Source organism: Ceratotherium simum, chromosome 11 (assembly GCF_057802395.1).
Source record: "Ceratotherium simum simum isolate JZ-2026a chromosome 11, ASM5780239v1, whole genome shotgun sequence".
Classification (NCBI taxonomy): domain Eukaryota; kingdom Metazoa; phylum Chordata; class Mammalia; order Perissodactyla; family Rhinocerotidae; genus Ceratotherium; species Ceratotherium simum.
In genome coordinates this window covers 56,422,405-56,449,319 of record NC_141910.1, presented here as the reverse complement: position 1 = coordinate 56,449,319, position 26,915 = coordinate 56,422,405, and the positions used below count along the sequence as shown (strand labels likewise).

At 34.4% G+C, this 26,915-nt stretch overlaps 1 protein-coding gene across 4 annotated transcripts in view; it reads right to left on the bottom strand.

Annotated features, from left to right (window-relative positions):
• The window catches only part of ATAD2B (ATPase family AAA domain containing 2B), a 150,412-nt gene that overhangs the window by 69,306 nt on the left and 54,191 nt on the right, over window positions 1–26,915 (bottom strand). For all 4 annotated transcript variants that reach the window (XM_004418290.2, XM_014782123.2, XM_004418291.2 and 1 more), the window contains 6 exons: window positions 25,069–25,184; window positions 23,419–23,593; window positions 20,390–20,478; window positions 12,760–12,919; window positions 7,823–7,913; window positions 2,349–2,660 (listed from right to left, as the gene is read on the bottom strand). In XM_004418290.2, coding sequence (XP_004418347.1) covers window positions 2,349–2,660; window positions 7,823–7,913; window positions 12,760–12,919; window positions 20,390–20,478; window positions 23,419–23,593; window positions 25,069–25,184 — 943 coding nt within the window. The remainder of the gene's footprint in view (window positions 1–2,348; window positions 2,661–7,822; window positions 7,914–12,759; window positions 12,920–20,389; window positions 20,479–23,418; window positions 23,594–25,068; window positions 25,185–26,915) is intronic.

Sequence of the window (26,915 nt, the reverse complement as noted above, 5' to 3'; positions counted from 1 at the left end):
CAATACTTTAAAATTTACCCGGGACTACAACCCGAAGAATTAAAGCTATACTTCACACATACCTAACAAAAGTGTTAATTCCTTTAATAAAAAGCAATGCTACACATGTAGGAGGTATGGAAGAGAATTAAGATTGACAGAAATCATACTCTTCCCTCAAAAAAACAAAGGAAAAAAAGAGGTATGCTTTCTAAAATGAGACACTGAATAGTGCTGGCAGGTATAGATCTCAGTGACTTTTAAAAGCTAAATATTGAGTACAATTAATACTGTAAAAGTTAATCTGAAAAATAATTGAGTACCTTTTGAGCAATAATTTCATACACAAGGAAAGGATACTTGTTTAAGAAAAATATTAAAGACCAAAACAAACCAGAATAATATATCTAAATAACTAAAAAAAAAAAACAAACAAAATTTGGTTTCTCTTCTCCACTGATACATGAAGAAAAACTGGAACTAAAGCATACTTCATAATTATGGAAAAAATTATAAGAAAACACAGATAATAATGCCATAAAAAATTCTCAAATGGAAATAAAGGAACATTCATCATCCCTCAGAAGGGAAGGTAAGATTTTTATGATTTCCTAAAGATGACGTAAATGTTTTAAAAATTTTTTTAATTGGGGAAAAGATACATATCCTCAGTTATGAAAATCAGAGATACGAAATGTATAATTCATGACACAGTACCCGGCTTATATATAATAAAATATTTTTTCCCCTCCCTATTTGACAAATTTAAGAAATCAAGTAATCCACATGATATTTCATGAAAATCTATCCCTAAAAAATAAAGTATCTGAAAAATATATTTATAATGACAGCAAACTTCATTGAATATTGATTTTTACTATATATATAATTTTTGTGTGTGTGTGAGGAAGATCAGCCCTGAGCTAACATCCAATGCCAATACTCCTCTTTTTCGCTGAGGAAGATTGCCCCTAGGCTAACATCCCATCTTCCTCTACTTTATATGGGATGCCGCCAAGGCATGGCTTGACAAGCAGTGCGTCGGTGCGCCCCTGGGATCAGAACCTGCAGACCCTCGGGCCGCCGAAGCAGAGCGGGCACACTTAACCACCACGACACTGGGCCAGCCCCTCGATATAATATTTTTAATGTTAGTATAACCCATTGAACAATTTTCTATTTAGTGCAGACTACGTGCCAAACAAGGTAACTGGGGAAATTAAGATAATTAAAACACATTACTTTCTCTTTTTTTTTTTTCGTGAGGGAGATCAGCCCTGAGCTAACATCCATGCTAATCCTCCTCTTTTTGCTAAGGAAGACCGGTTCTGAGCTAACATATATTACCAATCCTCCTCCTTTTTTTTTCTTCCCCAGAGCCCCAGTACATAGTTGTATGTCATAGCTGCACATCCTTCTAGTTGCTGTATGTGGGACAAGGCCTCAGCATGGCCGGAGAAGCGGTGTGTCGGTGTGCGCCCAGGATCCGAACCCGGGCCGCCAGTAGCGGAGCACGTGCACTTAACCGCCAAGCCACCGAGCCGGCCCCACATTACTTTCTCTTTGAAGTCCATGGGCCTTACTGTAAATGAGTAACATTTACAGTATGAGTAACAGTAAAGTTACAGTAAAGCTGTTACAGTATGAGTTACAGTAAATGAGTAACAGCTTTCTGTTTTTATCTCAGGTCCAAACTACAATCTTGAGGCTAGAATTCAAGACCTTCTACAACCAGGTTCTAATTTACTCCCTTACTAATCCAATTAGCACAGCACACTGCAGAGTGCCTTGCCAATCATAACAAAATATATTTGATGAGTTGCATCCAGAGGGGCATTACAGCAACATAGTTAAGAGCATGGGCTCTGGAGTCAGGCTCCCTGGGATGGAGTAGGCCCCCAGAACTTACTGAGAACTTACCCTATATAAATGAATATCTTCCTAAGTCTCCAGTCTCTTCCTTTATAGAATAAGAGTATTTACCCCACAGGACTGTTATGAGGATTAATAAATGACAATTTATGTAAGGACTTTATAATAATAAAACACATGTAAGCCATTATTATTATAGTCAACTTTTCTAAAGACAGTAACCCTCCTACATTAAGATAGTCAGAACGTCCCAAGAGTGAACAAACAGAACGAACATTCACTCGTTTGTTTTATAAACAATGACTAGGCAACTACCACATGCTAGGCAATATGCCAAGCTTGGAATACAAAGTGGTGAGTGAAACAGATACATTTTCTATATTCATGGCAAATATAAAAGAGTAACACATAAATAACCTTATGAGGAAACTAAGAATTTATTTATTTATGCCTGTACTTATTTCATTTTAACAATATGAAAAATTAATTTACAGTACCTTCTTTCTTGTCACTCTGGCTAATTTCAGCATGAGGAAACACTTTTTGCAAGACTGCTAGGATGTTGTTGAAGCTTCTTTCCAGCAGTGGCCTGATGATGGGGGACAGCGCATGTCCCGAAGACATGACAGCACGCTGGGAAGCAGGCACAATATTCTGCATTGCATGGTAAAAATCCTGGGCATTGAGCACTATTGAGGAAACGTCTAGCTGCAGTTTATGACTGCTAGCATAGATCTGGGGGTAACGCCTCCGCAGGGCAATCAGGGCAGCTTCAGTGCACAGGGCCTTGATATCAGCTCCACAGTAGCCTAATGCACAAAAGGAAAAGGATAACAAAGGTAAGTTCATTCTTCCAAGTACCAACTATGTTTTGAAAATATACACATCTTTATCTAAGGAAATAATCAATACTAAATGAATAATTACATGCAATGTAATCAGCAAAATGAAAACTGACCATTTAAAATCACTTAATAAAATTGTTTACAAAACTAAAATGTTTTAAATATTTTAATTAAACACACAAACTAATGATATTAAAACAAGTCATGTATTTTGTGCCAAAACCACTGATTATAATGTGCAACTTTCTTCGGGAAAGGTTTTAAAATAATAATAGTTTTGCCTCAAGCCTTCATCAATATTCCCAATCATTAGTTTAGTCCTCATGACACTACACTTACCTATACATTTTTCTAATATTACTAACTTCCAAACAGCTATAATAAAGTAATACAAAGTAGTATAGAAACAGAAACTCCAAAAACAGAGGTATTCTACTACCAACTCTGAATGCAACCCACAGAAGCAAGTTAGTATCTAATTACCCCCAAAATTATACTTTAAAGTTGTGATCATCTCTGATAGTTCCAAAGGTATTAAAGGGAATAAGAATCCATTAATTTTCCACATTAACTTCCTTTTGGGGTATATATTTAGCTTAAAATGACTGATAATCTAGTTCTAAGGGCTATATCGACACAGGGTATTATCCATTACCCATATTTAACTAATTATGTAGTTAAACAATAGATCATGCCCCAGTGCTTTTAAGTAATTTCATTCATTTGAGCAACAAATACATACAAAAACACATGAACTGTTAGGTCTTTACCACAAGAAGGAAGAAAAACTCAAACTAGCCATGTTGTTTTTCAATATCAGCAACTAAACTTGCATTTGGCCACCTTTATCAGTCATGCCAGCAGGGGTAACCACTCAAACTAGTTACAGAACATTAGTCCCTAAACTCTTCAAAGAGTGGTATCAGGTTTATTTATCTTTTTATACCTCACAATGACCTTGTGGAACACTTAAATACTGAAATAAAAATGGTGATTAGGCAGGAAAACTATGAGCAGAGAAGAAACAGCCCCCCTGACTAACTGGCAGAAAAAGAACATTAAGGGACAAAAACATATAAATCAAACTGTAAATGACTCACACATCTGTAATGAACTATACCCCTATTATTAGTAGGGCAAATGATCCTGTTAATCAACTCCTAGAAATAACAGAAAAATCCTCCTAACTCTGCCCTCTTTCTTCCACAGCACTTACCACCTTATCATTTACCTATTACATTTATTGTCTGCCTTCCTCAACTAGAACGTGAGTCCTGTGCGAGTAGGGATATTGTCTGCTCTGTTCACTAATCTATCTCAAATACCAAGAACAATGCCTGGCCTGGTATTCAGTAGATATCCAATAAGCAGTTCTTGAGTTAAAGAGTGAACGAAAAGAGAAAAGAGTAACTCCAAGCTTCTAGTTTGGGAAGGTAAAAAAGGTTACCATGTACTACCAAAACAAGTGGATGAATTACATCTATTGAACTTTTCACTTTTTTCTAAGAAATCTATATTCTTTTATTATTAAACCAGCTTACTCACTGTGAGTAAAAATTTCAAAGAAAATTATGAAAAAACATAGAAAAGTATTGAAATTCTTAAAGAAACATTTATTCAGAGTTAGGGGAAAACTTAATATGACCTGTGAGAATTTAATTTAGAAAACTATAAGCAGATTAAGCATTAACAGTGCCCCATGACAGCAATCAATCTCCCAAATAATTCTTCAGAATAACCAAATTTATCATTAGTCTCTCATTTTATTTTCTATTTCTCAATGGTAAACCTGAAAAAAAAATATCTTTTCCTGTGCCATACATATTAAATTACTGTAGAACACCAGCTCAGTTATAAACAGGTAATGAAATAATCCATTTCAGAAGAAATAAGAATAAACTACCCTCTTCAAACAATATAAATAACCACAAATCTTTTCTTCTTTAAAAGTACAGGCACAGTTGCTGAACATACTCTATGGTCCTATTTTTAAGTACAAAAGCCTAAGTTAAAAAAGAAAAAAAGTTCAGAAACAATGCAAAACAGAAAAAAGCCACTATAAGGTATTTTTATGTAGTAAATGTTGCCCATAACATTTATGTTTGACATAACATACATAAAAGCAACGTACTGTTTATTTTTTATTAATGTATTAAAGATAATTTATAAGTTTATCAACAATAATAGATCCCATTTAAAGAAGTAAATTTTTGGATTATCATAACCAATAGACTATAAAGGATAGGATTTATCTCCTTTACATTTGTTTGTAAATAAGAATTACTGGTTTATATCTATGGTTCTCAACTTTGACTACTCATCTGAATAAACAATGAAACTGAAACAAAAATAGATTCCCAACAAACTTAGTGAATGAGAATCTCTTGTAGTTTAATGTCATAAATGTATATTTTGAGAAAGCTTTGCAAGTGATTCTGATACACAGAAAAATTGAGAACTACTGAATTAATAATATACTTCCTTTACTAGACTCTAAAACAGAATTAAAAGTGTGTCATAACCATAGCTAAATAGGTTATATTTAGGGTGACCACATGTCCTGGTTTAGGCCTCTTGTTTTGTCATAATTAACAGCATATTTTCTCACTCTCAAAAGGGTACTGGTTTAGAAAAATTGATATGATCGTTCTAGAAATAGTGAAAATATACAACAGCCTTTTGAAAGTTAAAAGTTGATGTTAAAGAAAATATCAACATTTCTTTCATAAGAATTCCATAACCATACTAATTCTACCATTACAATTCTAATACTCTGATGAACACAAATATCTAGATACCAAAAAAAAAGCACTCTTGAATACTGTTAAGATGAAAATTTGTCTGAAAGACTGAAAATACAAGCTGTTCAAAGAGGTTATAGACTAGAAAAAGTTAATAATAAAATTTTATGAAGTTATTTTTAAATAAAACAGTAAACATTAACAAAGGCCCATAAGACAGATGCCTCATTGATACACTTTCATTGTTTTGGCCCTCTTAGTGAAAATGAATAGAGAAATATGATTCGGTTTGAGCTCCTCATTAACCTTAAGCTCCTGCTACTTGTACACATGTTCTAGATACCAAAATTTGAAGACTACTTAAAAAATCACACCTATTATGCATGAAAACACCTCCCAGTACTAGAGAATTTATCTCAAGGTAAAAGTTACCAAATCCATAACCTCTAACAAGAGGTCTGCTACCTTTGCAGTTGTTCATCAAGACTGCACACTCTAGTGAGGCATAAATTTCACTGACCTGAACCCATACATGTTAAAACACGTTTGGGGTACATAAAGTGATAAGTTCACAATGAATTTAAAATTTATTACTATTTCACTCCTGTTTGAAGACCTATATTTGATTTCTTTAAGTGTGAACTGGTTTCTTAAATGGAATAAATGTCACAATCAAAAACAGAAGTCATTTAATTATAATGGATTTTTATGTCACTCTCCAGGAAGAAAATGGTGTATGTATAAGTAGATTCTAAACCACCACAACCACTTACCCAAAAAACACAAGAGAAGTTTTTCAATCCTATAAGAAATTATGTTTAAAAATTTTTTTAATTTAAGAAACTGACTAAAAGCTAAAATAAATCACTTGGAAAAATGAGAAGTAGTAGCTTTTGGAAATGAAAAAAGAAACTATGATTCTAATATTCAGGATGAAGAATTAAATTAGGGTCTATAATTTTTTAGATGGCATGGTAATAGAAAGTAACTGTAAAATACCTATCTTTTAGGGACTTTCCAAAATTATTTGAAGACTTCTGCTTATTTCAGTTAAGGATCATTCTGTGACAAATTCACAGAAAATCTACAAAGATTTCCCCGTCTGATCTATACTCTAATACAATAATATCATAAAAGTAGCAGGAAATAAAAGGGGTCAAATTTCAAAAAGGGAAAAGACTGGATTTTGTACCAAATACCACCCTCTCCCATAAAGCAGCACAAGGCTTTGCAAAGGTCAAGCCAAATTTACATGAAATGGGTTTGGCGCATGCTCTCTTATACCAGGCAAAGCTTAAACTGGAGTAGTGCTGGAGAGATTTACGTTTTCTCCTCACCAGAAGATGTCGAGGTCTTTGTGGTTCAAAAGCTGAGGGATGCTGCTTCGGAGATGGAGGTCCCTGTGGATGAAGAGGATAATTCGGATGTAGCTAACTGAATGGACTAATGTTCTATTTAAGTTTTAATTATTTGATGGTGGATCACAATGATTTTTTAACTAAGTTCTTTTTGGTGTTGGTAACTTTAAAGTTTTCCCAAGTAGACTGTTGATTGTTAGTGGACTTATTTTGGGGATTTCTTCATAATGCTTAAAAAGTTTATGGAGAGAGATTTTTTTAACTTATATTTTTGGGAGAATGAGAGGAAAACAGACAAAAGATGGAAAAAGAATGAAGGAAAAATACCTGTGTGTATATTCAATTGCTTATTGAATGAATTGAATGAATACTGTATTCATTTTATTTCAGACCTAATTAGAGCCAAAACCCTGAATTCCATCTCCTATGCATGATCATGTATGTACATAAAATACTCTCACTACATCCTTTTAGGACAGTAGTGTTCATTCTCTCTGGGGAGAGCTTCCACTCTGTGAATAATTTAACATTAAATTGGAAAGTTTTATATTTTGGGAAATACTAGCAAATGCCATTAAGTATTTTCTTTGAAGACATCTCTCACTCAACTTTTTTCTAGACCACAGGACTGAAGATGAGCCCATTACGTAATCTGCAAACTAAGAGACCATAGTCCTGCCTTTGACATGGACCTTTATCTCTCAAGTTTAAGCTTACATTTCTTAGTAAAATTTCTGAGAGGGGACAATTCCTAAAAGGAGACAATGTAGTAATATTATGGAAATCCAGCACTCAATGAAAGGCATATTACTGAGCTTTGTTAATCAAACACCTAATGGCAACTAAAATTCTAATTTAGACATGTTCAAACTTCACGTGAAATGTTTAAAATAATTTTTACATTTAAAGGCAGAGCCATCTATTGCACAAAGACATAACTATACTCGTTCACATTCCAAACATAAGGGAAAGGGAGGCTGAGCAGAACAAACGATGACAATCAAAGAATTCAAATAATAGCACTTACCAACACATTTTTCAGCCAATTCACCTAAAAAAGCATCTGACAATTTCGGATTCCAGTCCCTGGTATGGATCTGTAAAATGTGTTTTCTTGCCTAAGAAGAAAAATACAGATAAACGAAACTTTGTCTAAGAAGAAAAATACAAGTAATTAAAATATCATCAACCCCTCAAATGTATTAGCTGGAAAAAATTTATGGACTAACCATACCCCAGAAAAGCAACTGTTTATTTTAAAAGAAATTTAAACACTTTAGCATCAACATCAACTCTGATTCTCATAATAACTCTGTAAGATATGTAGTAGAGATCTTGTCTCTGTTTCACACAAACTAAGGTATTTAATATTCTGAAAGGCGAAGGAACTTGACTAGCAGCACATACAACTAAGGGACTGATGTAGGACTAGAATTCAGAACAAAATTTCACTTTCCACATCGTTTTTATCATTTGAAAATATATGAACAAGCCACTTTAACGTGTTATAATAATCATAACTTTTAAACAAACTTCAGATTTCATAGAACTTTTGGTTCTATCACATACATAAGGTATTATGACTGACAAAGAGCTAAATGACAACTAATTTAAAACCTGAAAAAAAGTTTTAAGTTGAAAAAGTTTTCAAATAAGTAAAGTAATGTAAGGAGTACTATTATCCTCTAAGTTAGATGATGCTTTGGCATTTAATACATAACAAGGTAATTTCAGTAAATATTAATTGAATTCATTGAGAAAAATCAAAGGTTTAAACAATTTTACCTGGATTTTTTTTCTTCAAAACAGTATTCTCTACCTAAATCTGACTGTATAACACAATCAAAATTTTAACATCTTGGTTTCAAATTAAACAAAATTCTTTTTCTTCCACAGTAAAAGAGAAACACTGAAGTATAAGAATCCATAATCAGCTGATACTATCACCATGTAGAGTCATAACTGAATTTGTTTTTTCACATTTGATTTCTTTCAGGGGAAGAACAACCCTTTCTAAAACTTCAATACACTTGCTCCCTCAACACTGCTACTTGAGCTTATTGAGACTATAGAAAGCATATTATAAACCAAGATGATAATCTTACTGGCTTGATGAGGAACTTGGGGTCCAACACCAAAACTAAAAGAACAACTTCAAAGTAGTTTTTAGTTAAGATAAATTGTGCTCAAAAAGTTGACAAAATCTGGAATCAATAGCTATTGCTTCAATTCCAAGTTCTAAGTTAGGCATCCAGCTACCAAAAATAAAGCAATGATGTAACACTTATTTTCTCCCAACTTGAAGTATGTGCCTGAACAGATACTAAAAAAGTATAAAATCAAGGTCCCAAAAAATATCATCCTGAGAGCTTATATATTCTAGAAGATGACATTAAGAATCTATATAGACTTTATTAGCAGCACAGGTGCCACTCGTACAAGACCCTTAGAGGATCAGAAACACATCAAAAAAAATTTAAGCTGGACGATATCTCAAAAAAAGATTTACTCTTATCCTCTCATTTTACAAAATAAGTAAGTAAAGATCTAGAGAAATGAAATTAATTATCTAAGGTCAAAAGTTATTGTCTGGTCTCTAAGACACTGAAGTGCCTTGCTCCTTCTCGATATAATCAATGAGTCGCCTTTATCATAAAAGCAAGAAATAGAATGAAGAGGAAATTATTTAAATCAAAAAGTATTTATTAGGCACTTTATTCTGTACGGCATACAGAATAGTAACTCATGTGGCTTTGCCTAATAGAAAGTAGCTTCCTCTACTATTAAAGAGTCAAAGGCAAATTCAAGTCCCTCATTTTTCGGGATTCATAAGTACACATATAACACTTATAATAATCATAGTGTTGATGGAAAAAAACAAAACAAATTAAGAGGCATTACTGCATAAAGAAGATATATGCTATTTTATGCTAACAAAGAGTTAATTATTTAAATTTGGAACCAAGTCTTACTTTTACTTTTTTTTTTTACTTTTACGTGGTCAAATAGTCATGATACTCCACTGCCCAAACTAGAGGACTAATATGAGACACTGACTGGTATTACTTTAAGTTAATAAACCAAATGGACCCTTATTACTCCCCTTAATCCTTCCCTAGGCCATTCATTAAGCCTATCTCCTAGCAGACTAACTCACAGTTTCTCTGTCTTCATGCTCAGCTTCTCGTTCAGACCTTGCTTCCTAATTCACTGAGAAAACTTAAGCAATCAGAAGAAAACTTCCAAAGACACCCCACAACACATCTGTCCACCTCTCAGCGTATGTACTCACAATATTCTGTCTTCTCCTTATGATCACAAATGAACTATCCAATTCCTATCTAAAGTCATACTCACCACTCATAGACTAAATCCTATCCCCTCTCTTGCCTATTAAAGACACACTCTGATAATTCTCTCAATTTCATCACCAAAATTTCCTTCTCTACTGGATATTTCTCACACCTTAAAAATAACAAAACAACTTCTCTTGTCCTTAATTCCCTCAATATCTATCGCCTCAAGTCTTTGCTTCCTTTTACAACAAGATTCTTGAAAAAACTTACCTTCATTCACTGTCTCCAATTCCTCCCCTTCTATTCTCTCTTAAACTAACCATATTCCAGTTAAGCTTTTTTGTACCCACCATTAATTGAAATTGCTCCCATCAGGTCCGCAGATGACCTACATAATGCTAAATACAATGGCCAATTGTCTGTCATCATCTGATTTAATTTAGCAACATCTGACACAGTTAATCACACTCTCCTCATTGATACAGTTTCTTCACTTGGCTTCCAGAATCCCAGTCTCCTAGTTTTCCTGTTACCTTACTGACTGCTCCTTAAGACACAGGACTTGGTAATCTCATCTAGTCTCATGACCTTAAATATTATCTAAGGAAAAAAGGTTAACAGGTAGTCCAGGCCTTTTCCACAGACCCAGGCCAAGAAAAATGACCTTAGATTTAGGTCTCACAGTACAGTTTCCTTGAAACAAAAAAGTTAAAATTAATGTGGAAAACTACATTTCAGATCCATGCTGTGCAATATAGTAAGCCCCTAGACACATAACACAATTTTATTTAAATTTTTCAATTAAATAAAATTCAGAATTCTGTTCTTTAGTCACACTAGTGACATTTCAAGTGCTCAATAGCCATATGTGGCTAGTGGCTACCATAATGGACATTGCTCAATGGACAACGCAAATATAGAACACTTCCATCATCACAGAAAATTTGAATGGACAGTGCTATTCTAAACCTTATTTAATGTTAATCTCTGATTTGTGCGGACTCTACCTCAATTGTGAGGACAGTGACTGACATACAGACTCTGAGGCCTACATGACTAGGACAACACAGAAGATAATTGGGAAATCAAGGTAATGGCTTTCCTATACCAAAACGAACACTGGCTGTGTCTCTTAGAACCAAGCACATTCCCCATGTACTGGTAGAACCAAAAAGATGTGCTTCGATTGTTGCAAGATGTCCCAGACAAGACAGCTGATGCTTCCCGTGATGAAGCTGACTGTACCCCCTTCAGCCTTGTCTCCTACAACTAAGCACACCTCTGTGCATTGGTACAGTCCTAGAATGGACTTTGTTAATGAAAATGATGCTCTATATGCTATGTCTCCTATCCTGACAAGGCTAAGTAAACTCGGTGCCAAATTAAAGCCTGCAAGTTGAACTGTCAATCCAAAACTGAGACAACTATTAGTGTGTATACAGACTGAGGTCAAATTGAGGTATTAACTGCTCTACACAGTGAAGCCATTGCCTTCATTTCCCTATAGTCTTCTATACTGTCCTCATCACTAAGCCTTTCACATCTACGTATGTAAACAGGCATTTTACATAGAGATCTAAAATCAAAGCCATATAACAAGTGTGTATATATATGTCTGTGTGTATACATATATTATATATTCTTATATACTATCTTATCTGCTTTCTTTAGGTTATATTTGTATGGGTATATGTTATAAACATTCTAATTAGGCTTATTTGATATTAAAATACATGAGAAGCATTGTCAAATATAGCATCTTCTCTGCATCTCTCCCTCTCAAACTTGAGTTCCTAGTGAAGAGACAGTCACTGATTAAACTGGTCAAACCAAGACTAATAATAAAAATCTCAAGTTTCCTAATTAGAATTAGGAAAAAAGAACTTTGTGTAATATATTAAATAACATTTTACATACTCAATGACTATATATTGCTCTGTTTTAATTATATATTCTTTTAAAAACTACATTGTAATGAATAACATTTGCTGCTTTTAATTAAATATGTTATGCTCATTTCTATGAAAATTTGCATATTTGGCTCTTATTCATAAACCCACCAATACTCTAAAAACATTATTTTTATGAGAACAAAGCCACTTTCACTAACTAGAGACATATAACTTGCCACACAGGATAATTACTACAATCTGGAGAAGTAAAGAAAAGAGTCAGTAAGCATCTATAGTAACCTAATCAGGGCTTTTCCTCTTCCTAAAAATCAAACTTTCTGATAATTGTTAATAAAAAGACTAAACTCGGGGCCGGCCCGGTGGCGAAAGTGGTTAAGTGCTCGTGCTCCACTGCGGCGGCGTTCGCCGGTTCCGATCCCGGGCGTGCACCGATGTACCGCTTGGCAAGCCATGCTGTGGCAGCGTCCCATATAAAGTGGAGGAAAGTGGACACGGATGTTAGCCCAGAGCCAGTCTTCCTCAGCAAATAAAGAGGAGGATTGGCAGATGTTAGCACAGGGCTGACCTTCCTCACAAAAAAAAAAAAAAAAAAGACTAAACTATTCAATAATTACTAGGTGTTTTTAAGTATTAACTAAGATATCTCATAAGCACAAAATTTAAAAAATGAAAATTCATAAAATACCACTCTCAAAGTATATGTATGTACACAAATCACAAATAAATATTAATATATAGGAAACAGAAACTCTTACCTTTTGATCAGGCAGGTTGAAAAGGAATTCTCGGTCAAAACGACCAGGTCTCCTGAGAGCAGGATCTATAGAATCAAGTCTGTTTGTAGCACCAATAACAACAATTTCGCCCCTGTTGTCTAATCCATCCATAAGAGCAAGGAGGGTTGACACTATAGAGCTGTAACAAAATTTTCAGACAAAATTAAAAATTTTAAAAAAAGAAAAAATTATAAAAACTGCTGCTTATACTAATCAGTCTTAAACCCTTATAAAAATGGATTTTTATATGCACGTTCACCAGGGAAAAGGGATCCAATTAACTTTCTCATACTGTTCTAAACAGTTTTTAAAAAAAAAAAAAACGCTTTCAAGATATAATTGACATACAATACACTGAACATATTTTTTTTTTTTTTAAAGATTTTATTTATTTATTTTTTCCCCCCAAAGCCCCAGTAGATAGCTGTGTGTCATAGCTGCACATCCTTCTAGTTGCTGTATGTGGGACACGGCCTCAGCATGGCCAGAGAAGCAGCGCGTCGGTGCGAGCCCGGGATCCGAACCCGGGTCGCCAGCAGTGGAGCGCGCTCACTTAACCACTAAGCCACAGGGCCGGCCCTGAACATATTTAAAATATACAATTTGATAAGTTTTGAAGTGTGTATTCACCTGTGAAACTATCACCACAATCAAAATAAGTAACAAATCCACCGTGCTCTTCCTCATGCCCCTTGATAATCCATCCTTACTGCTCCTCCTTGACCTCTATCCAGTCCCTAGGCAACCACTGATCTGTGTTCTGTCACTATAGATTAGCCTGCATTACCTAAAATTTTATATACATGGGATCACACAGTAAGTACTCTTTTTTTCTAGATTCTTTCACTCAGCATAATTATCTTGAGATTCACCACGTTGTTGGTTTAATAATACTTTATTCCTTTTTATTGCTAAGCTATATATTCCATTATATGGCTATACCACAATTTGTTTACCGATTCACATGTTGATGGTCATTTGGATTGTTTCCAGTTTTTAGTATTACAAAAAAAAAGCTATGAACATTCATACATAAGTCATGAAGATTTTCCCATAGGTTTTTTCCTAAAAGTTTTATACTTTCACCTCTTAAGTTTAGGCCTTCATGCTCTTAACCTTTAATGTTTACAGAATCTGAAACATTACATTTTGCATTCCTAATATTGCTTATCAGTGCCTACTTTTTATCATGACCAATCACGCCAGAGGTTTGTCAATTTTATTAGTTTTTTCAAAGATGCGACTTTTGGATTTCTTGATTTCTGCATATCTCTTTGCAGTTCATATATTGTTTGCTATAATTTTTTGTTTTACTAGTAACAGGTTATTTAGAATTAGAGAAATAGTTTTTAATAACAAAATCCACTGCTTATCTTTTTGCTGTTTCTTGTATTTTGTACATTACTAAACTTTGAAAATTAGTTGTGGGGCCAGCCCCGTGGCTTAGCGGTTAAGTGCGCGCGCTCCGCTGCTGGCGGCCTGGGTTCGGATCCCAGGCGTGCACCGACGCACCGCTTCTCCGGCCATGCTGAGGCCGTGCCCCACATACAGCAACTAGAAGGATGTGCAGCTATGACATACAACTATCTACTGGGGCTTTGGGGGAAAAAAATAAATAAAAATTAAAAAAAGAAAAAAAGAAAATTAGTTGTGATTTAAGGCACAATATATGATCAATTTTTGTAAATGTTGTCTGTTTGAAAATAGTGTTCATTCTATACTTGCCTTAGATAAGTATGCCCATTAGATCACATTCATAAAATATGGTTGTTCAAATAATCTATAAAGAATTAACTTACTTTTTTGCTCCTCTGGTCTATCAATTCCTGTGAGGTAGATGATCTCTCTCACAATGATTATCAATTTGACTCTTACTTTGCAGTTCTGTCAATTTTTGTTTTATATAGTTTGAAATGTAGTTTTTAGGGAATTACAAATTTTAAACTGTCACATCTTCTAACAATTGAAGCTTTTATCATTATAAGTTGACCCTCTTTATATGTATAATAACACTTTCTGCCTTACAGTCTATTTTGTCCAATATTAATATAGCTACAGCAGCTTTCTGTTAGTATTTACTTGATATATTTTTATACCATTTTATGAATTTGACTATTCTGCACATTTTATCTAAATAAAATAGTACAATATGTGACCTTTTGTGCCTGGCTTGTTTAATTTAGCATAAAGTCTTCAAGGTTCATCCATGTTAATGTACATGTATAAGGAACACTTCTACATCCATGTACCATGTGTCAGAATTTCATTCCTTTTTAAGGCTGAATGATAGCCCACTATGGACATATCACATTTACTTAACCATTCATCAGCTGGTGGACATTTGGGTTATTTCCACGTTTTGGCTGTTATGAACAACACTGCTTTGAATATTTGTGACTAAGTTTTTGCATGCTTTTTTCCCCCACCATTTTACTTCGAACCCTTCTGTATCCTTCTATGTACATGTGTCTCTTGTAAATGAAATATCATTGTATTTTGATTTTCCCCAGTCTGACAATCTTTGTCATTTAAAAAGAACATTTAGTCCCTTTACATTTCATGTAATTCTTGATATATTTGGGTTTAAATTTACAATTGTATTTTGTGCTATTTCTCTCATTGGTTCTATGATCCCCCTCCCCTTCTTTTGCTTTTGGATTGATTTTTTTTTTTAATTATTCTATTTCCCTCCACTAATAGTTTAAAAATTACACAATATGTCTCTATTTTATTAGTGATTCCTCTAGAAATTAAAGCCTGCATACTTGGTACTCAAAGGTTCCCCTTCGAGGTATGACAGATCAAGACCATGCCAGATAACACCTTGCTCTCCTTCAGAAAATAACTATAAAACCTGTACATAATAATACATAAGCATACACCTGAAGGTAGTGAGTGAGTAAACCCACTGCAGACAGACAGATTCTGGTGAGAGGTCACAGTCACTTGGAGAAAGAGACATACAGAAAGTAAGTTCTCCTCTCGCTGGCTTTTATTGTGGAGCTAGGTACAGTGAGGCAGGAGAGGAAGATTATGGGGGGAAACCCCTTAAGTTTCCAGTCCGAGTGTTCAGAAAACATACGGTGGAAAACTATTAACACTAAAGAATGTGGAGGAATCCCACAAGGACAAGAGCCAGTGAGGACATCCCCAAACTCAATCTACCCATATCTTTGAAGGATCTCTAAGCACAGAGCACTCAAAGGACCCAGCTAAAGACAAAAGATTTGAAAGGAAACCAAACCTGCCAGCCAAGAAACAGTCTGCATTTCAAGCCTAACCCAGAAAATTACCTGCTAAAACAAAGGAAATACTACTCATAAAATAGTAATAATAATAGAATCCAGAGACTCTACAAACTAACATTAATAATGTTCAGGATGCAGGCCAGCCTCGTAGTGTAATGGTTAAGTTCTCGCACTCCGCTTTGGTGGCCTGGGGTTCGCAGATTTCGGATCCTGGGCACAGACCCCCACACCGCTTATCAAGCCATGCTATGGCAGGTGTCCCACATATGAAGTAGAGGAAGATGGGCACAGATGTTAGCCCAGGCCCAATCTTTCTCAGCAAAAAGAGGATTGGCAACAGATGTTAGCTCAGAGCTATTCTTCCTCATCAAAAAAAATAAAAAATAATGTTCAGGATGCAATCCAAAATTGCCCCCAAAATGAATAAACAAAACCATAGAACATATTTTCCAGAGAAGAGAGAATCAAGAAGGCCTAACAGTGAGATGAACCAGATGTTGAAGCTAAACACAAGAGGACTTTAAAGCAACCATTATTAACTAAACTTGATGAAGCAGAAGTATGTTTAAATGCATGAAATCACAGTGGAAAACTATAAATAATGATAAAGAATCAAACGTAAGTTCTACAACTGAAAAATATAAATTCTAAAATAAAAAATGTGCTGGCTAGACATAACAGCAAAATGGACGTGACAAAGAAAAAAGGAAGGGAAGACTGAAGATAGAGCAATAAAAATTATCTAAGTTGAAGAGAGAAAAAGATTGAAAAAAGACAAATATGCAGATACATGATAAACACCCATCAGAATAAACACAAAGGCCACCCTGAAGCATATCATAACTAAGCTGTTAAAAACCAAACCTACAGAGCAAATATTGAAAGCAGCAAGAGAAAAACTACATATTATGAAGCACGGGAACAACGATCCAATTAACGGCTTTTCACTTCTAGGCTGCAAAGTAGGGGCGATGGAATCCTGGCAGGGATCAGCTGACTCTCTAAGTGGAAGAGACAAAACTGAGATTCCAGAGAGACCAAGATGACTAGAGTTCACAGGAAAGAATTGAGAGAGGAGACCACCGCACACTGAGCGAGAACTTAGGAAATATTGATAGGGCCCCTCAAGACTTCAGATAAATATTGATCAGTGTATGCATGTGAGGAAATTACTCAAGGCTTAGGGAAAAAACACTCAGACGGACTAGAAGTACCAAAATTTTACACTCACAGAGAGCCAGGAATACTGCTGCATTCCTACAAGCCAGACTGGTAAACTTCATGATTCATGGGTCATTGCGTACGAAAACACACAGAAGGACACTTCTTCATTGGTGGGAAATAATCAGCCCTACACTGAAGACTACTGCAGATCCACATAACAAATCCTAACAGCAAGACTCAAAAGAATCGAACTGTTTTCAAGCAAGTTAAATGCATCCCAGAAAAAAAATACAAGAATATTTATTTACAATATCATATTGAGCACTCAACAATGCAAAATTATAATGTCTGGCACCCAAGAAAAATCGCCAGGTACACAAAGACAGGAAGATACAGTCCATAATGAGAAAAATCAACCAAATAAAATCAACCCAGAACTAACTAAGATATTAGAATTAGCAGAGGACATTAAAGTAGTTATTATAACTATATTCCATATGTTGAAAAGTTCCTTATATGGAAGGTGCAAAACAGACCCAAATAGAACTTCCAGAGATAAAAATAAAAATACAGGCATACCTCAGAGATACTGTGAGTTTGGTTCTAGAACACCACAATAAAGCAAATATCACAATAAAGCAAGTTACATGAATTTTTTGGCTTCCGAGTACACATAAAGGTATGTTTACACTATACTGTAGTCTATTAGATGGCAATAGCATTATGTCTAAAAATACAATGCATGTACCTGAATTAAAAAATACTTTATTGCTAAAAAATGCTAACCATCGTCTGAGCCTTCAGCGAGTTGTAATCTGTTTGCTAACAGAGGGACTTGCCTCGATGTTGATGGCTGCTGACTGCTCAGGGTGGTGGTTGCTGAAGACTGGGGTGGCTGTGGCAGTTTCTTAAAATGAGACAAAAATGAAGTTTGCTGCATTGATTTGACTTTCTCTTTCACGAACGATTTCTCTGTAGCATGCAATGCTCTTCCTCCACTGAAGTCTTGAACCCCTCAAAGTCATCCATGAGGGCTGAAATCAACTTCTTCCAAACTCCTGTTAATGTTGATATTTTGACCTCTTCCCATGGATCACAAACGTTCTTAATGGCATCTAAAATGGTGAATCCTTTCCAGAAGGTTTTCAATTGACTTTGTCCAGATCCATCAGAGGAATCACTATCTATGGCAGCCATAGCCTTACGAAGTGTATTTCTTAAATAATAAGACTTGAAAGTTGAAATTACTCCTTGATGCATAAACTGCAGAATGGATGTTATGTTAGCAGGCATGAAAACAACATTAATCTTGTTGTATGTCTCCATCAGAGCTCTTGGGTGACCAGGTACATTGTCAATGAACAGTAATATTTTGAAAGGAATTTTTTTTCTGAGCAGTAGGTCTCAGCAGTGGGCTTAAAATATTCAGTACACCACGTTGTAAACAAATGTGCTGTCCTCCAGGCTTTGTTGTTCCATTTATAGAGCACAGGCAAAGTAGATTTCGCATAATAATTTGTAAAGGCTCTAGGATTTTCAGAATGGTAAATGAGCACTGGCTTCAACTTAAAGTCACCAGCCGCATTAGCCCCTAATAAGAGAGTCAGCCTGTCCTTTGAAGCTTTGAGCCAGGCATTGACTTTTACTCTCTAGCTATGGAAAGTCCTAGATGGCATCTTCTTCCAATATTAGGCTGTTTCGTCTACACTGAAAATCTGTTGTTTAGTGTAGCCACTTTCAGTAATTAACTTAGCTAGATCTTCTGGGTAACTTGCTGCAGTTTCCACATCAGCACTTGTTGCTTCACCTTGCGCTTTTATGTTATGGAAATGGCTTCTTTACTTAAACCTCATGAACCAACCTCTGCTAGCTTCAGACTCTTCTTCTGCAGCTTCCTCACCTCTCTCAGCCTTCCCAAGTTAGGGCCTTGCTCTAGATTAGGCTTTGGCTTAAGGGAATGTTGTGGCTGGGTTGATCTTCTATCCAGACCGCTAAAACTTTCTCCATATCAGCAATAAGGCTTTTTCACTTTTTTATCATTCGTGTGTTCACTGGAGTACCACTTGTAATTTCCTTCAAGAACTTTCCCTTTGCATTTCCACCTTGGCTAACTGTTTGGCACAAGAGGTCTAGCTTTTGGTCTATCTCAGCTTTCAACATGCTTTCCTCACTAAGCTTACTCATTTCTAGCTTTTGGTTTAAAGTGAGAGATGTGCGACTCTTCCTTTCACTTGAACACTTAGAGGCCACTGTAGGTTTACTAATTGGCCTAATTGCAATAGTGTTGTGTCTCAGGGAATAGGGAGGCCAGAGGAGAGGGAGAGAGGCAGGGGAATGGCTGGTCGGTGGAGCAGTCAGAACATATACAACATTTATCAATTAAGTTCACCATCTTATATGGGTGCAGTTTGTGGCGCCTCAAAGCAATTACAATAGCATCCAAGATCACTGATCACAGATCACCATAACAAATATAATAATGAAAATTTTGTATATTGCAAGAATTAGCCAAAATGTGACACAAAGACAAGAAGTGAGCAAATGCTGTTGGAAAAATGGATAGACTCTCTCAACGCAGGTTTGCCACAAACCTTCAATTTGTAAAAAACACAAAATCTGAGACACTCAATCAAACAAGGTATTGCTATATGCAAATGTTCTTAGTAGCATTATCATAATAGCCAAAAATACAAGCAAAACAAATCTCCATCAGATGGATTAACAAATAAGCAGTGATATAGAAACATACTCCCCAAAGGAATATTCAAAAGTAAAAAGGAACAAATATTAGTATACATGACATGGATAAATTTCAAAAACACTATGCTAAGTCAGGATTAGGCAATTTCTTCCATAAAGTGTCAAAAAAGTAAACGTTGTAGGCTTTGCAAGCCATACAATCTCGCTCTCATAGCTACTCACTCAACTCTGCTCTTTTAGTGCAAAAGCAGCCATATATAATGCGAAAAGGAATGAACATGGTTATGTTCCAATAAAACGTCATTTACAAAAACAGGCAGAAGGCTGCATTTGGTCCACAGGTCGTGGTTTGCTGACCCCTGTGCTAAGTGAAAGAAGTCTTCCTCAAGGACACAGATCACATTTTATAAGCGTCATAGCACTTATCCAAGGGCTAAGGCTAAATACTACGTCAATGAGTGAGAAGAATCCAACATAATCAGATTTGGAAAAATTACCTGTGGATCTGGTCTTGTCTGCTAGAGCGAACTGGAGCTAATCCATCTATTTCATCAAAAAATATTATAGAAGGTCTCATCAAATATGCCTAGTATAAACAGGAAAAAATATTCATTGTATTAGTTTTCATTTTTTAATTTAATTGTTGTGTTTTCTTAATAGGTAATATATGCAAATGGTACGCGCAGAAGGTAAGAAAGCTTATACAATAAAAAGGAAATCTTACCACTCCACTCTCCAACCACAAGGTCTTATCCCTGTAGGCAACTACCATTTTTAGTTTGTTTATTCTTCCACATAAGTTATTTATACACATACACAAAAATGTATTTTTAAATACACTTTTTATTTAATGCATTTTAAACACACTATACACATTGCTTTTATCATATAACACAGCCTATTTTAAGTAACAATATATTTTAATTAGCTTCCAGATAAGTACATAAAGATCTGCCTAATTCTTTTTTAACTGCTACAAAATGCCCAATATGGATGTGAGCATAATTAAATTAGTCCCCTACTCATGGAAATTTAGGCTGTTTTCAATCTTTTCCTATTATCAACAATGCTTGAATAAATATTTGTGTACATTTAACATTTCATATGAGTATAAACATATCAATATAATAAATTCTAAAAGTGGAATTACTGGCTCAAAAGGCATGTGTCATTTCTAATTTAGTTATATATTTGCAAATTGCCTTCCACTGATGTACCAATTTTCTCCCTCACCAGCAGTATTTAAGATCACCAACAATGTATTATCAAACTTTTTGATCTTGACTAATTTTTTCGGATAAAAATGTTACCTCATTTTCATTCTAATTTTTATTTCTATTATCAATGAAGATGAGCACTTTTCATATCTTTAAGAGCCATTAATATTGCTTTTTCTATGAAAGTTCTGTTCATATCCTTTGCCAATTTTTCTTTAGGATCATTGGTCTTTTGCTTACTGATTTTTAGGAGCTATTTATTTTAAAAACTAGACGTCTCTGTGAAAGGAAATGCAAACATTTTTGTGCAAAGGATATTACTTATATTTTGGTTTTGCTTATGATATTTTGTTCCATCCAGAATCTAAAAAAATTTTTATATAGCAGATCTTTTCTTCCATAGTTAGACTCGCCATGCTCTGAGATCAGAAACAAAATTCTCCTGCATTTTCTTCCAGTACTTTCACAGTGTCATTTTTCTCACTTAAATCTTAGATCTAACAGGAACTGAACTTAAGGTAAATGAATATTAGATTACAAATGAAAAGTCTTTATTATATAATTTACTCAAATTAGTATAGTTTATTTATGTTTCAATATTACTTATAGCAAATCCTTAGTTCACAGGAAGGTCAGCTTACTAAAGAATGGACACAAATTTTTCACTTCTCCCTGACTGACATGATATGCATTAAACTTTCAGTTTTCTTTAATAATTTGAAATGAAGAACAATTCAACCACAAAACTTAAGTTTCAGAAAACAACTTTATAAGACTAGAATTATGTATTAAGAGAAAAAGAGTAAGGATTTGATAATTACTACTTTTATATACATAAAACACATAGTTCTTTTTAAGAACGTTATATAACCTCACAGAACTGCAAAAAGAAGCACAGTATAGTATATGCCAGTCACTGCGATAAGCACTTTAATATACTTCCTTTCGGTGAAATCTCACAGTAGTCCAGTGAAATAGGTATTATTTCCCCCATTTTATAGAAGAGGCAACTAAGGATCAGATGCTTTCATTTACTTAAAGTATATATAGGAAATAGTAAAGCTAGATATAAACTAACATTTTTCTGACACCAAACACCCACCTCTTAGCCAATATATTATACCTCCTTCATTTCATTTAGTGCATAGATCATGTCCTTAAGAATGTCAACTCTCATTTAAAAAGACAATAATGACTATCAGCATATTTTTAAAAAGAAAGCAAACATTTCAACTACTCTTACCTACAAAGAAAACTATGAAACAGAAATAATGTAAATTTAGATGTAAAAAGCAGCATGATTTATGCTATGGTTTTGAATGAAACCAAGAAACATTCCTACTCCCAGCATGAAGTGGTTAAAAAGTATAACTGTCAAAAATTTAAAATTAAGTCATTGTACGGGCCGGCCACGTGGCTTAGCGGTTAAGTGCTCGCGCTCCGCTGCTGGCGGCCCGGGTTCGGATCCCGGGCGCGCACCGACGCACCGCTTCTCCGGCCATGCTGAGGCCGCGTTCCACATACAGCAACTAGAAGGATGTGCAGCTATGACATACAACAATCTACTGGGGCTTTGGAGGGAAAAAATAAATAAATAAAATCTTTAAAAAAAAAAAAAAAAAAGTCATTGTACAATATGCCAGCATTCCCAAGCTAATTCTTCCCTGATCCACCAATGTTATTTTATATTTATATTTTTCAATTATTATTAAATTCTCTTGAAGCATGCAGACTACCTATGTTTGACTTCCCAATAGACAGTGAGCACCCTGAAGGTGGGAATTTTACCTTATTCCTCTTACTAGATCCATTACCAGGAACATAGTAGATTTTAATATTAATTATAACTAAAAACAGTATTTGAAGTGCTTTACCAGTTACAAAGGATTTTAATACACATCACCTCAGCAATAGGTGCTCAACAAATGCGTTGAAAGCATTTTTTTTATTTCATGGGAATTTCCTTAGACATAATGAAATATAAGTTGCAGTGCCAAATATGAAGGACTTTCTTCACTAGATCAAGCAATCAAAAGTGAATTTATAACAGGACTAATTTTTAGAAGTATTAGGAAATAATATTTTTAAAGTTACTGTTATATATAAATTTACTATTTATTTATTTCTTTTTTTATCTTTACTAGATAGCTTACATGATATTCACTCATCTTACTCTGCCTTTTAAAAGCACCCTAAATTTAACACACTGATTGGAAAATATGCCTTATCTTGAAGAGTTCGTATTTATAGACTGAATCTGTTAAATATTCTAAAGTACATCTGTTCTCATATTAGCTGATTTCACTTACCTGATCAAAAAGAAGCCTAAGTTGCCGTTCAGATTCACCAACCCATTTGCTCAAACAGTCTGCTCCTTTTCGCATAAAAAAAGCCACCTTTTTGTCTCCTTGACTGCACTCATTAGCTAAGGCTCTGGCGACCAAGGTTTTCCCTGTGCCAGGAGGGCCATAAAACAAACAGCCCCTAGAGGAATAAAGAATCAATAAAAGTTAATGTTATCACCACCACTAATAACCAACATAAAAGGATGCGCCTCCCGTACAGTATTTACGTATATTATACCTTATTAGACACTGATAAAGCTTTTTGTAGTATATAGACAAAAGTTTCACTTTGCTGCGAGTCCTCCAGGATGTTCTCAAAGCACCAAGCTTTGGTAGGCAAGAAGTAGTTAAATCAGAGTAGAGATGAATTTGGCAAGATATATCAAAATTTTAAATGTGTTTTCCCTGTGACCCAGAAATTTCATATCTTAGAATGCATCATATAGAAATACTCAAAAGAATGTTACAAAGATAGATTTTAAATGGATGTTCAATAGAGCATCGTTTCTCATTGTGAAAAACTAAAAAAAATCTAAACGCTATCTATTAATAAGGGACAGATAAACTGTTAAATCTATAAAATAAAGCACTAGTATGATGTCAAAAAAGAATAATATGCACAATACGGATATGGGAAGGTGTCTAGAATTTTTACAGAGTGAAAAACAAAAAGTTACATAAGAGTATTACTGAATAATCTCATTTATATTAAATGTTTGTATTGCATAATACAGGCAAAATATAAACTACATATATGCATATATGTACTAAAAAAATCTGTAAAGAATACAAAAATTGTTCATCCCTAAAGAGTAGGATTACTTTCTGCTTATAACTTTCTATTTTGTTTAAGCTTCTCCCAAGGCTATACTACTTTAATGCCTTTGAAAAAATAATTATTTTTAAAATTCAAGTTATACCATATAAAAAACAAACTACCACTATGACTTTTAAAAGCCACTGTAGAATTAGAGGCCAACTTTTTAATCCACTCAAATAGAAGATGACTCTTTAATAAAATTTTCTACATCATTAAACACATAGAAAATAAATTAGAATCAAATCTGAATAAAACGTACCTCCTAAATGAAAAGGGACATATAGCAGTTTAAATCTAAAAGTCTATATGTACATCTTCAGAATATTTTATTCTGCCCAGTTTCCTTTAACATAATTTCTCAGCCTTTTCTGATCAAACACAAATTAATCTGATCATAAAGATAAATTATCAAGATTACTATTTCAAAAATATCCCATCATCAAGTCAAAGAAACATCTCATTGAAATTGTGCTTCCAAAGACTAAACTACATATAGCATTAAATTCAATGTTATTAGGAGGCCAAATTAAGGAAGATCCATTTGGGCAATCCACTTGATATTCAAGGCCTGCATAAAGAATCTCATCTTGTGCCTGACTGTTAAATGCTGAAATGTGAACTTCAAGAACACACTTAGTACCACAGCCTTTGAGCCCTAAATAATAAAATTTCATTCCTAATTCTCATTGCTAGAACACATCAAATAAATACATATAAAAATTTATAATCATTTACTAATTGAAATTTGATAATTAACAGTAATAACAATAATAAACATCTAGGACATTACTTACCTTGGAGGCTGAATTTTAAATTTTTCAAAAATTTCTGGATATAAAAGTGGGAACACTACCATTTCCTTTAGTGCATGAATATGATGGCTCAATCCACCTATGCTATCAAACCGCACCTTGGAAAGAAGGGGAAAGTTTAATACAAAATAATTTTAACTGTTTATAGATTTTTTAAAAATTTATGCGATAGTCTTATGATTCAGAAATACATGACTTCAGCAGGAACTGCTGCACATAAAGTTCAAAAAATTACACTTTTGAAATAAGTGTAGAAAATAAAGTCGGTAGGTAAAATTCAAATTTACATTTCAGTTCAGCCAAACGAAGCTACCATTCCTTAGTTTCCTAGTAACTAAGGACCAAGATTAACACCCAATCTAACACTTTAACGGGTACCTATAGGAAATGTCATATTGTATTCACACTCTAATAATTTAAACGCCTTTCAAAATATCATCTATCCCATACATTCTCAGTAGGGCAACACTGTCCCCGAGGGGGCAAAAATTGATTCAGGAGTAGGGTGAAAAAATCCTAGCCACACATAACAGTTTAAATATCTGAAAAGCTTTATCAAGTAAAAAATTGTATAGAAAAAAGTGCTTGAAGGAAATACTGTCAAAATTTTAATAGTGATTGACTCTAACTACCGTGTTATGGGAAATTTCCTTCCCTGCTTCTTTACTCTGTTATGGTACTTAAAAATGTTTCACACTGAATGTATTACTATGATAGGAAAAAAAACTTAAGTAATCTAGAAAAATAAATACAGAGTTTAAATAACAAAACATTCTAAGAGAAGCTAAATTTTCATGTACATGATATCAAATTTTAAGGAAATAAGCTACTCTGATTGGCAGAGATCTCTAAAGTTAACTAGATTCAAAAAGAGTAAAGTGCTGGTAAACCAAATAAGCAAAGGTCATTAAGTAAGGTCCTTTGAGAATGTGAACTATTTGACATGAGATCCTGAATTCAACACACTGAAATTTTCATAGGTCCTCATTAATAAAATAAATATTTTCCTCTATGAATTCAGATTGGAAGTAGCTAACATTTCATTTCCAAATATATACACAACTCCATTTGATAACCTAAGTCTCTCATATGAGAATCAGTTAAATTATGTTGTACAGACAGATTTATAGGAACAAAGAAAAAAATATCAAATATGTTTTTGGTTATGCAATAACCTTATTCCAAAGTATTCCCCTCAAAGACGATTCTATTAACAGTAAGAATCTACCATGTCCTCTAAATCTTGTCTCTCCTTTCATGCTACATACTTTCCCTGGTACTAGTATCCATTTTCCATAGTGACCTCAACTACCTTTATATTAGTGACCTATATCTGAATTTCTACCTCAGATATTTCTCCTTAATGCCAAACCTAAATGATCAATTTCCTATAAGTTACTTCCATTTGTGATGTGCAACAGATATCTAAACACGTCTATAACTAAATCATCTTCACATCTCAAAAACATATTCCTACTCTTAGGTTCCCTTCCTCAGAGCAGAGTCATCCATTATTGTACCCAATCGCTTAAGCCAAAAACGCGGGTAATACGTTCAACTTGTTTCTCTCCCTCATTCCCCAAAAGCAATTAATTCACCAAATTCTGTCATATCCGAATTTTGTCAAATCCATCTACTACGTCTTTCCATCGTTACCTTACTTTCTACCACGACCATTACTTCAGATTATTAGATTACTTACTATGTCCAAACCAGTCTCTCTAACGCCAGCCTTGCTTCCCTCAAATTCTTGAACTACATTATAGACAGAGTGATCTATCTAAAATGCAAAGCTGATCATGAAATCTAAGCAGCTTCAATAATACCCC